Source organism: Sander vitreus, chromosome 19, assembly GCF_031162955.1.
Source record: "Sander vitreus isolate 19-12246 chromosome 19, sanVit1, whole genome shotgun sequence".
Taxonomy (NCBI): Eukaryota; Metazoa; Chordata; class Actinopteri; order Perciformes; family Percidae; genus Sander; species Sander vitreus.
This window is the reverse complement of record NC_135873.1, coordinates 2,711,107-2,724,194: the sequence shown is the minus strand read 5'-3', so window position 1 is coordinate 2,724,194 and position 13,088 is coordinate 2,711,107. Positions and strand designations below refer to the sequence as shown.

General features: G+C 40.9%; 1 protein-coding gene across 1 annotated transcript; it reads left to right on the top strand.

Moving 5' to 3' along the window:
- The first annotated feature begins 564 nt into the window (after window positions 1-564).
- Window positions 565-11,853, top strand: cited1 (Cbp/p300-interacting transactivator, with Glu/Asp-rich carboxy-terminal domain, 1). The gene is made up of 2 exons (XM_078275811.1): window positions 565-833; window positions 6,099-11,853. Exon 2 carries the CDS (start codon window positions 6,119-6,121, stop codon window positions 6,692-6,694), a length of 576 nt encoding a protein of 191 aa, XP_078131937.1. The 5' UTR covers window positions 565-833; window positions 6,099-6,118; the 3' UTR covers window positions 6,695-11,853.
- The last annotated feature ends 1,235 nt before the right edge of the window (window positions 11,854-13,088 follow it).

Genomic DNA, 13,088 nt, shown 5'->3' with positions numbered 1-13,088 from the left:
GGATTATGTTTGAGGCATTTATGAATTCTCAATGATGTTTTAAAAATAACATATTCCCTTAAATGGACATTGCAGTGTCTGCAGTATAGCACTCGTTCTACAGGAAGAAAAAGAATCAATAATCACTTAAATTCCATTGAAAAATCACAGACATGATCTAGTAAAAAAGTACACTTCATTTATTTTTTTGCATAAAGGAGAAAAGACCTAAAGAGATGGGTAAGATGATTTAAAACAATCATGTATTATATATTATACGGACACAACGTCTACAAACCACAAAATGTGAAGTTATAAGACCAAGAAATTTTACTTTCATTTTACTTTAAACAACTTAGAGCAGCTTAACCATGATTGTCAGTGATTATACTGTACATAAAATACAAATAAATTCTAATGTATGACTAATAATAGTTTGCTTTATTCAATTTCTCAACATCTATTTTAGCCCCGCCCACTGGTGCCAATAACATTTATCCATCCGGATCCATTGGAAGTCCAGTTCCTTGTTTTGGGATGACACACGCGCGCGCGCACACACACACACACACACACACACACACACACACACACACACACAGACGCCGGGCTGGTCAGTGAGGAGAGAGCGAGGCACTAAATGCTTTTTATTCAGTAAGGAGCTCATTGAGGAGCTGAACCCTCCAGAGTCTCTGCAGTTAGTCAGTGTGCGCACACTTCAGCCTCCGATTCTCTGAAAATATAGGTTCAACTTCCGTTAACTGGCTTTTACCCCCACAACAAACACTCTCCGGACTCTTTAAATCTACTTTTATTTGAGTTGATTTCTGGGCTGCACCGGGCTTTTCTCACAGGTTGGTTGATTTCCTCTGGTTCGGTTTCTTTACGCTGCATGTGACAGGACTTATCACATTCAGTTTTGGTGACAGTTTGTTTTCCTTCTCAAGTGTTTACATAACAGTTTACATGAAGTCGAGCGTTTTTCTGAATCGAGCTGAAGGGTTTGGCTGCAGAAGCTTTTGGTTTGAACTCATACATGTCAAGTCAAATGTACTCGATTTGCACGCTTTTTTCTTTTAACCCCGCATGATGTTATCTTCATAGTAGAAATGAATGACAGTATTGCATAAGCCATAAAGCTGATAGGAATTAGCGTTTGATGATGTGCATTCTTTGTGATTTTTTTTTGTGATTCTTGTGTCACAAGCTTATTAACTGGAGTTTTAAAAAGTTATTGGAGTCTTTCCCCAAGTTTTACAAGATACAACGGATACAAAGTTTGCTGAACAAAAGTCAAAGCAGTCTGTTTTTTTTCTTCTTTAATTGTCTTCTCATTAACCGTGTTCAGTGTGGAGTTGGAGGCAATTATACGCTGGGGCAGCATATGGTGTGTGTGTGTGTGTGTGTGTGTTCGAGTGTGTTTGAAAGGGACAGACGTTTCAATTGGCTCGTCATGCTTTAATGTGTAATTGAAACCTGTGTGTGTGTGTGTGTGTGTGTGTGTGTGCGTGCGTGCGTGCGTGCGCGCGCCCGCGTGTGTGATCAATACTTTATAATTAGTCCATTTAGTAGCTGGTAGATGTCCAAATGTACTCTTTTTACACACTTAAAGGACTTAAACATCATGTTGTAATTGTATGTATGTAATTTGATAGAAAGCTCCAGAACAGCTACTAAATGGATCTTGGTCAGGAATGAACTTGATCCTATATTCCCTACAGGAACTCATGTCAGTTTGTATAACCCATATTGACATTATAGTTACTGACTTCTGACTGTGTTCATGTTGGGAGCCCTAGTGAGGACTTAACAAAGAGTTTAATGACCTTATTGTACTTTTATGAATGCTGTATCCCCCCCCCCCCCCCCCCCCCCATAGTACATATCCAATGGGCTGGAACTATACTTTTATTATCAGTAAATTAATTTTTTATTAAGTGTCAGAAGATATTGAAGATAATGTCTACACATTTTCAATCGTCACATTGCCAATTGTCACATTTAAGAAGCTGAAACCATACGATTTTTGCTTCATAAATGACTTAAACAATTCATTAATTATCTGACTAATTCATTAATTGAATTATGGCTTCATCTTGCTTCACCTAAAGTTATTCCTGTAGGGAGTACATTTGTGTGTTGATCTTAATGCACTTCATGGCACTTTTTAAACCTTATCAACCTTCTCATTAACTGTAATGTTCCTTTAGTGGATTGATTGCTTGATTACTGAAATGCACACAAAAATAATGGGCAACTTTATGGATAATCAATCCCTCAAGTCATTTTTCAAGCAAAAAGGCCCAAAAATACCCTCTCAGATGTGAATATTTGCAGATTTTTTCTGTTTTACATCATGCATGGTACAATTTTCCCTTTTAGATCATCTGATCAATAGATAATCAAGATAAATATATGTATCCCTTGTTGATCTCGGTTAGAGCTACTAATCTGGCAGGGAGACTTTCACGGCTGATAATTAAAATAAATGCAGAGCGCTTTATGGCCAAGACAGCAGTCGAGGCGGCTAATGAAATTATTTACAGGGACACTACAGCCAGGGCTGATTCCACCAACTCATAAAAAAAAGTGGTGGTAGAAAACAATGAGTCAGGTCAGCTGTGAACAGGAAAAAACATTAGCACTCCTCCTGCAGTTTCACACAATATCCTTCCTCCACTCCACTGAACCGTCCTCTCTGCTCTGCAGCCTGCGAGGATGTTTCTGACTCTAATCCATCCTCATTTCACACTATAACAGTGGGCTAAAGCAACTCTTCAGCCAAAAAAGCTGTTATGTGCATGTGAGGAAAAAATGTCTTACTTCTTGACTTCTTCCAAGCATTTACATGTCTCCTGAATGTTTATAAATGTCAAATTGACTCAGTTCAAAGGCTGAAATTTACAACTTTATTTTGCTGAGGAATAAAAACAAAAGGTGCTAACCTGATTCAATCATTTAGATTTTCTTAAAAAGACGAACTTCAGGTGCTTTAGCAAGGCTTTTAAGTTTAGCATATGCGGTTGTGTCAACCTAAAATCTCCAAAATGGCATGTGCAACATAGTAAAAGTATGACACGTGCTCTTATGACATAAAATTCCCCCCACCATAAAATGTGATTCATTTTAAAGCTACTGCGCTTCAACTCATAATTCCTGATTTGTGACATCTGTACTCTGAGGTCTGTGATGATCTGAAACAAATGCAAGTAAACAGACGGTTTAGGAAACAGTTTGGATTTCACTTGTAAAGGAACAGGCCACTGAAATTGTCTTTTGGAGTATGAAATACTCACCAAACAGTATTAGTTTCTCAACTTAACTTAAAACACTTAAAACATTTAAAAACATTTGGCTGCATCTTGGAATGATCTTCTCCATTGAAATGGATGAAGATATATGTTTCTATATAGTTTCTAGGAATCAAAATAAAAATAAAAAGAAAGCTGCAGTTGTGTTCTGTTCTGCGCCCCGAGAAAAGAATGTGTGTAGTTTTTGTGTGTAGTTTTTATGTGTTTTATGTGTCCTGGACTCAACGTGTTGGAAAGCTGTTGAGCAGAGGCACCATGTGCAGGCTGGCCCTGACAGTAATCAGTCAATGAATAATGAAAACGCACACACACACACACACACACACACACACACACACACACACACACAAAAAGACCTGCCATTGACAGCTGTTTGGTATCTTTGTGTGCGTGTGTGTATTAACTCTATCAGTGGAGTGCAGCTGCATGCCTGCCTGTAGCAATTATGTTCTCGCTAAATAAGAGCCAGTGCTGGAAGGAGGGGCTGAGTGTGTGAGAGAGAGAGAGAGAGAGAGAGAGGAAGAGAGAGAGAAACAGAGACATACATATTATAAGTGATTAACTTACTCAAAGGATAGCCGCATGATGTGTGTGTTAAGGCACACATGCTGTTTGAACTGTATGTAATATAAACCAGCTCTGGGACTTTAACATGAGCATCTGCAAGAGGGTTTGAGTCACACACACTTAAAAACAGACTTTTTCTCAATGACATTGGTCAGTGTGTCAGGGTTTACACAAACACACTCTTGTTTTCCATTCACACACACACACACACAGACCTATAAACACTCACTCACCCGCAGCCTTTTCATGGTTAGTTTGCTGCCCAATAGGTCAAAAGGAAAAGCAGACGTCAAGCGAATACACACAGTCTCAAACACATGGAGTCATGTGGCCGTCCAGTCACCAGGGTCGGCTTGTTGCATGCTTCCCAGACAGTCATGACTTAAGTGATTTGAAGACGCCATTGTTGTTGCGGTCTGAAGCAGCCACAAGTTTGTCAGGAAACACTATTTAATGACCACTTAAGTTATTTGTCATCTTTTGTTTAGTGAGCAAATGTTTTCAGAGGTGGAGGGAGTATTCAGATCCTTTACTTAAGTAAAAGAACTTGACAAAATATGAAACTATCACTGTCATTTTTTACCACACAGTAATATTGAATGGAAACACAGTGCTTTTATCCCAGCTGACATTTAACTTGGTACCATGTCTATCTTAAATGTTTGCAAAATTATTCAATTCATTAAATCTGGACAATTCGATGTAACCCAGCAACCAAATGCAGATCAGCAGGAACGTCCCTGCCACCAAACAATAGAGATATTAAGCAAACATTACAGCCCAGTCACTCTGCTACCATAATGTGAAGCCATCATACTCCTTATGTATCGCCTGCATCACTGTTGTTGCCATAACGACAGAGTGGAAACTCGCACATGTGCACATAGGTGCAAGCACAATAAACAAATTGATTCACACCTGTGTGTGATGTTTCTAGCTGGAGCAGCTCATAAAACCGGCCTCACTTAAAACTGGCATCTCCAGTTTTTAAATGTACATAAATGCATACACGTAGTGAGCAGGTTCATTCTGTACAGCAGAATGAGCTGCCTAGAAGAAAATGTTCAAAGGTGTACACATATTACAGATATGAGATAAAGAAGTCGCACCAAAAGCCTCCCAAATTTGATAACCTTTGATTTGGGCCACGCTAATGCACGTTTTAAAATCTATTTTACAAAATAGTCTTTCTGCTTCATGTGTGTCCTAGCATGTGAACACAATTTTGAGTAGGAATAGTTTGACCTTTCTTACTGAGAGATAGATGAGAAGATCAATAACACTCTCATACAGTATCTGTCTGTTGAATATAAAGCTACTGTAATGCTATTACATTACATGTCATTTAGCTGACGCTTTTATCCAAAGCGACTTCCAATTAAGTGCTTTCAACCTTGAAGGTACAAACTCCAGACAGCAAGTAGCAAGTGCAAATACATTAGCTTTAAATAAGCAAAACTACAAAGAGCCATATGAATGTGCAGCTTTAAGATAGATAGATATATATATATCTCCCTCTGCTTACAGTCTTTGTAAGCAGAGGGAGGTGCAGTCGATTAGCTTAGCTTAGCACAAAGACTGTAAGCAGAGGGAGACAACTAGTCTGGCTCCCTTCAGTTTTTGTACTGATTAAACAAATGAGATAAAACATGTTTATTAGTGAGCTTTAGAGCTGCTAGTAGGCACATTTTTTTTGGACAGAGCCAGGCTAGCTGTTTCCCCCTTGCTTCCGTCTTTATGCTAAGCTAAGCTAATGCTGACTGTAGCTTCATATTTAGCAGAGTGGTAATGATCATCTCATCTAACTCTCGGCAAGAAAGAGAATATATTTCCAAAAATGTCAAACTATTCCTTTAGAGGAATTAGTTCACCATCCAAACGCTGATTTAGGTTTTACACACTGATGCATGCCATTATATCAGTTCCCTGTTTTCTGCGTGCATCTGGTTCAAACTGTGGGGTTTTAATGTCAATTAAATGAAGAGGTTCTTTGTAAGTAAGATAGAATCAAATAGATATGAGACCGTAGAGCAGACCATGCTACAATAAAAAACTGGATCTAGCGTGGGTTTATATGAGATCATCAGATTCTATCGAGTTATCTCTGACAGTGAAGTCTTGTCTTTAATGACATCTAGCCTACTTGATGGAGCGGGCCTCTGTTTAGCTAACAAGCTTATCTCGTCCTCCCCATGTCCCAGTTTGATGACATTGCATAATAGCTCTCATTTCTTCCTGTAGGCTCTGGTGTTTTCCTGGTGATGACCTCACTGCTGTTTCCTGGCAACGCCCACGCTGCGATGAAGGACCTCTCCTCTTCCTCCACTCCTCTCAGCTCCCTGCTCCACTACCCGTCCTCCAAAACCTCTGTCGTGCCGTTCTCCTCATCTGCCGGTGCCGCCGCCTCGCCTGGGTCAACACTGTCATCAGCGCCACTCTCCAAACCACAGCCCTTCTGCCTCCAGACGGGGCCGCACCTCCTCGCCAGCATGCAGCTGCAGAAGCTCAACTCGCACTACCAGAACCTCGCCGGTGCTTCTGCCGGACACCCAGCACCCGGTGGTGCTCAAAGGGGCTTCACTGCCTCGCCTCTGGGCACGGGGAACCAGCTTCTGGGGCCGTCTGGAGGCCTCGGTGGTGGTGGGCTGGGCGTCGGCATCAGCATGGGGAACCAAAGCTCCGGCGCAGGTGGAATTATCGACTTTGACCCCGTGGACGAGGAGGTTCTCATGTCACTGGTGGTAGAGCTGGGTTTGGACCGAGCCAACGAGCTGCCCGAGCTCTGGCTGGGTCAGAACGAGTTTGACTTCATGTCAGACGTACCGGCCGGGTGCTGACCTACGAGAAAAGAAACTATCGAGATTCGTAGGTAGCAGCGGAATTGATTGGCAAAGAGAGCGAAGACTTTCTCTCCTCTGTTTTGTTGTTCTCTCATGTTCTTTCATTCTTTCTTGGTTGATAAAATGAGGAAACGGAAGAGACGCTGAGCGATAAAGAGAAAGACATTAGAGGCATTCTATTGTTTCTATTTTGCTTTCATACTCTATGTGCAGACAGACTGATGAAAGAAAAAAAGACAGCTTGCTGTCAAACTTGTCGTTTTGTTAATGCAGAAAGAGAGCAAACAGTTTTTCGCTTCATTCAATCAGTGCATTTTTCTTTTCTTGGATGGAACTGGTGGTTGAAACCAACCTGATGGGATTAAGAAGTCTTTGGTTTTGGCTCATCACACTCTTGATTTTTTCCTTTTCATTTAAAGAAAACAAAAACAAAGCAGAAACAAGGACTCTTTCTGCCACTGCTCTGTCACGCTGGCTTAATAAAAACGATGTGGTTGGAGACGTTTCTAACCTTTTGGATAAAAAAAGCAGTAAAGATGACATGGACACACCTATCAGACTTTCTTAGTTCTGTTCTCTCTCCATCAGCTTAAAGCAACACCAAATATTCTTTTGTATCTTAAAATAATGTTTCCAAAATCGTTTCAGTGGTTCATCAACTCGTAACAAGGTGAACAGCACTTTCTGCATTCGCTTTGCGGCCCTCTTTTGGCTATAACCGCGCTATGCAAGTTTGCCAGATCGGGCAGTGGATCTGTAGTTCGAATGAGACATAATGGACACAATTCCGCTTCCAACCTGTAGGGGGACCGAAGAGGAAAAGTGCTTTGGTGTTGCTTTAAGGAAGCATGACATTATGGGAGATTTGTGAAGGATGTCAAACACCACGTTTCCTGTTTTCTTAATGGACAATATTAGACTCTGGTCTCACGGGAAAGAGACTCCTGTCTCTCGCCTTCACAAAGACACTGATTGTCTGAGAACTGGTTATCTCAATGTACTTTTCTTTCCTTACCTTTTTTTTGTTTGAATTAAGTTCAGCCAGTCGCATTCTCAGAACTTGTTATTTAAGACAGTGGCTGATATCCCTCTGGACTTCTGGACAAGGAGCGCTTCTGTAGCGCGTCTATAATCGGTTCTACTTTTCTGAACATAATGAATTAGATCAAGGGATGGGGAATCTTTCGGAGCATGGGACCTGAATGGAGTAAATTGTTTCTTGCTCTGGAACACAGCCTCATTAAAACTCATTAAATCGAGGCCTTGTGAGTCGCCACGACATATTCATGTTTTGTTTTATGGCTCACAGTGCAAGAACCGTTGACCCGGGTGGTGTCAGTGATCTGGATAGCACTTCCCTCTTACATTAAGGATACAAGGTCTAGTAAAACTTAATGCAATAACAGATAATTCTGTTAACAGATTCATGCGCCCTTTTGGTTTTTCCTGTTTCACCACTTTGTTGTTTGTGTCAAAACAGTTTGTTCAGCCACAACAGACTTGTTATCGCCACACTTCCGTGTCCCTGATAAGGAAGCATCGTCTGTTGTGTCATCATTAGGCCTGGAGGCTGCGGTTTGCACACATTGCAGGGCAGCCTTTGACCTGAATACACACTGTTGTTTGGTTTTAAGCACTGCAGGCTTTAGGATGATTGGAGTCAGACCAAAGTGAACTAAACCTTTCACACCCTACCACTACTTGCAGCTAGCATGCTAGCATGCTTTTTTGAGCGTGACATGAGCTTTACTGTGTCTTATAGGCAGAGACAAACATTGTGACAAGCTAGCTGTGCCCCGTTATTACGGAACCCACTGCAGTTATAGGCAAGACCCGCCCTTCGATAGCATTCACGCGCTACGATTGGCCAGGCGTCCATGCTTGCGCGAGGTAACGGAACCATATTTGTTTAGGTCCTATCCCCTGACCAATCGGCTATCCTAACCTGAACTACTCAAGGTCAATGCCTAACCTCAACCAATCGGGCTGCTTCGTAGGGCAGGTCTTGCCTAGAACTGCAATGGGATCCATAATAGCATCCTTGTCACCTTTGGCAGCCATATTGGAAGTCCTCATGTTCTCTGGCTTCATTTGAACAGTTATTTGTTTATATAGAATCAGCTCTGTCATGTAAAAGGTGTTGTTTCTTATTGCTGCAGACTTCAGTGGTTGAAAGAATCCCCAGGGGTTAAATTGACACCCACTCCTCAACCCCCTGCTCACCTATAGGAGCTGTACTGTGCTGTTTCCTACTATAGACGGATGGATGTTAGCATGCGGGCTCTGACCTATGTATCTGTTGTGGTAAGAAGAGACGGGGACTTGAACTGTGCGGCGGGAACAAAGGCCTTTCACCTCAACCTGGTGTGCCTGTCTTCCTGCGCATTGTGGGTCTCCTCCTGGACCACACACACATGAAATAACACACCTGTACATATACGCACAAGCACACAACTCACCTCCATGGAAACTCTCTCTCACACACACACACACACACACACACACACACACACACACACACACACACACACACACACACACACACACACACTGAAACCCAACTATGTGCGCGCATACAAAGGCACCGAAATAAACACACACACAAGAGCATGGGGATGGTATTACAGCAGGGAAATGGGAGTAGCAACCATGAAACAAGCACTTGTTCAGTTACACAGACTTCACAGGGTATTGGTGTGTGTGTGTGTGTGTGTGTGTGTGTGTGTGTGTGTGTGTGTGTGTGTGTGTGTGTGTGTGTGTGCGAAGAGAGATAGTGATGTTAGACTGTATGCAAGTCTGAAAATGCAAGTGTGTGTGTGTGTGTGTGTGTGAGGGGAAACTATGAGCAGCAGGTAATCCGTCCACATGTAAACCACTGGTAGAGGAAAAAACTTGCCGGGCCTCGTTAATTTATAAAGCTATAGACGGGTCAGCTTACACACACTCAGTTCCTCAACAAGCCGGCTATTTTTCCCTGCACACAAACACAGCTGCCTAATGCCACTTTTTGATGTCGATTAGGGTCTTGGTTACAGTCAATGAACTTCCTTTTCTTTCTTTAATGAAACGTGAGAAGCAGCGATTAATGAAAACCCGATGAAGGAGTAATTTGACAGAGAGATTTGCAGGATATTTCCCTCGCAACAAGCGCTTTATTGAAAGAAATGGAGATGCCTCTCATCAATTCCAAATCCAAAAGACAGACGCACTGATTCCTCTCTTCCTCCGTCTCGTCTCGTCTAAGTGGGTCAAAATAACATTCTTCAAATCGAAGACAGTCTTGTGTTTGTTTCCATCTACTCGACATTGTTTTAAAGTCCCTGTGTGTGTGTGTGTGGGTGTGGGTGTGTGTGTGTGTTGTTTTGTGGTCCGGCCTTGATCCCAGCTAAGTGAATGTTATTTTTTGCTGTGTGAAGCAGAGGGACACCGCCTCCTCCCTCTTCTCCTCCCCCCCTGAGAAGTTGCCTGGTCAAGATGTTTGAATCGTCTGAGGGCTTTCATTTCCTCTTCTCTTTGACGCCTGATATTGCAGATTAACCTTTTGAACCAAAATATACCTCAGCTATTTGGTGTCCAATAAAAACTTAACTCCATGCCAAATATTCTTATATATTTTGGTTTAAATTTAGCTTAGAATACCACACCTAAAACCGCAAAATCCTCGCAGTAAACTATTTGAAATTGGGTATTTCTAACTCAATACAATCTTAAAGTCTGTCTTTTGCGTGTCTTAACTCAAACTACAAATCCTAAACTTAATACAGATCATTTTCCAAAGAATGCCACACTTTGATAGACTGACTTCCTTTCTTCACTGCATCCATGGGCTTCAATTTGTTTCAGTACGCCGTCATGCATAATCAATAAGTCATATTTTCCAAGTACCAAGTACTAATGCAGCTGTGAGCTGGGACTGTTCAATTATTTGATTGACAAAAAATGAGTCACCAACAAGTTTGATAATGGCTTCATTATTCCATCATCCAGGCTCTAAAATGTGAGGATTTCCTGTTTCATATGATATTTGCTAGATGAAAAGATTGATACCACTTTCATGTTTGCACGGTAAATAAGCTACAGCCGGTTAGCTTAGCTTAGCTTATCACAAAGAAAAACAGTTTACACTGGGTCAGTGGACACAGAGCCGTTTCTTCCTATAGGCGGATTATGTGGATGTATAGGGCCCCTGCAGCAACTAGGGGGCCCCCAAGCTGCAAGTTCAGCCTCAATTTATTTAGGGAGAAATAAAAATGACCTGTCATTATTTGTAGCCACTAGCAGGTAGCCTTCTTTGTTCTAAACATTTTAAAATAAACCTGATTGGGGAAAATCCTGCATCTGTTGCATTTATTGATGTAGAGGAGCCTCATTGTTAACTTTTTTTATTATCATTTTCTGTAGGTTTAAATTGCTTGGGTCAACTTGAGATGCTTAATTATTTTTTTTTACGAATTTAGCCCCCACTGTGTAACAGACTGATGCATCTCCACGGATCATCTTAAAGGTTTGAACCCCCCTCGTAGTTTGACAAAATAGGGGTCCCCAAACAGCATTGTGCATAGGGCCCGCCAAAAGCTAGAAACGGCCCTGAGTGTACACCTTCACAGTCCCAACAACGAATGAAGTGGATTTACAGTTTCTATGTGACAGCAGTGATTTGTTGCACACTCAGCCGTTGCCTCTGGGCCTCTGGGTCATGAAAAATATTCCAGCACATCAAGGCCTGTGAAAACCTTTGACATAAGCGGTGATATATCTGTTAAAAGGTCGCTGTTACAAGGTTTCCTCTTCACAGTAATGAAAACGTTCAGCCACTGCTCTGCTGCCAGGTCTGCTTGTGAAAATGAAGTAGACTCTGCACTGATTCATTCCTCTTTTTTTTTTTTCCTTCATCATATTTACTTTAAAACCTGTAGATTAAAGTCTTATTTTGTTGTTGGTTTTACGTGCAGTCTCTTTTCCTTGTTTTTGTTTTCTAATGATGAAATGAATATTATTCAAAGATGATGATTTTTAAAGCACTTTTGCTCACCGGCTCTCACTTGTACATCTATATGAATATGTAAATGACTGAGATCATATAAAAAAAAAAGAAATGCTTGTATTTTTGTTACGGCTCTGAGTTTTGAGGGGAAAATAAAGAAAGTGAAAACTGAGCTGGAGTGAATGTTTGTCATTTAAAACAGAAGACAGACACTACATACAGTATGGCATGTAGTGATTTAGCACACTGATGAATGTTTAATGTTTGATAAGTTAAACCATATCAACAGATAAATGTGCCATAAATAGAATATTTAACAATATGTAGTTACCAGTTAAGGTCTAGCATACAGAATAATAGCCGCATGTATGTTTAAACAAAGATAATGAATGGTCAAAATATTTTATAAACTGTTGGAGTTTCAACATTATTGGACAAGGCTTCCATCTGCTGGCATGTGAAGGTAAGTACACAAGTTGACAACGTGGAAGGATATTAAACATATACTAAGTATATAACTTTTCTTTTCTATACTATCTTATGGTTCTGTTATTACAATTTTTTTTAGGTTTCCTGGAAAGAACCATGCAATTTGCAATAAGCAGTTGATTCCCGGTGACATTTGTTCTATTCAAAACCTAGTTATTAATTTATTATTGGAAACTATATTCTATATATACTGCATGTCAAAGTGGATGATTACCTTTAGAGTGGGGGTGTCAAACATACGGCCCGTGGGCCAGAACCGGCCCACCAAAGGATCAGGCCCATAGGATGACTTTGCAAGAGATTAAAGTGGTAAATTTGGAATCTACATTGATTACTTCTCTGCAATTTTCACACAAGTAATCAATGTAGATTCCAAATTTACCACTTTAATCTCAGAGAATATCTGAGTTCTTTTTTCCGTAAATCTACAACTTTAATCTTAGAAATTCTGAGTTTTTTCTTGGAATATTACCCCTCCCTCCTGGGTCCGTAACATTATTATTTTTTCACATCAAGCTGACGAGAAACTCTGTGGCAAATAAAATTTCTGATCTTTCTGGAGTGGTTTACTGGTCTGGTACACTTGAGATCAAACTAGGGGTATGTGGTCCATGAACCAAAATGAGTTTGACACGCCTGCTTTAGACCAGTGGTTCTCAACCTGGGGGTTGGGACACCCAAGGGGGTTGTGAGAACATTTCTGGGGGTCGGCAGATGGTTGGGGAGAAAAAAAATGAAATAACATATTCTAGACCGGGGAATTTTTTTTTTTACATTACTGTGTTGTTCTTTTTATATAAGAGTGTAGAGAATGTAGCTGGAGGTTAAAAGTCTGAAGGGGTACGGGACTGTACAAAGATTGGAAAACACTGCTGTAGACAATTTAATTTGGCATGTTCAGCTGACCCCCTTTGCACT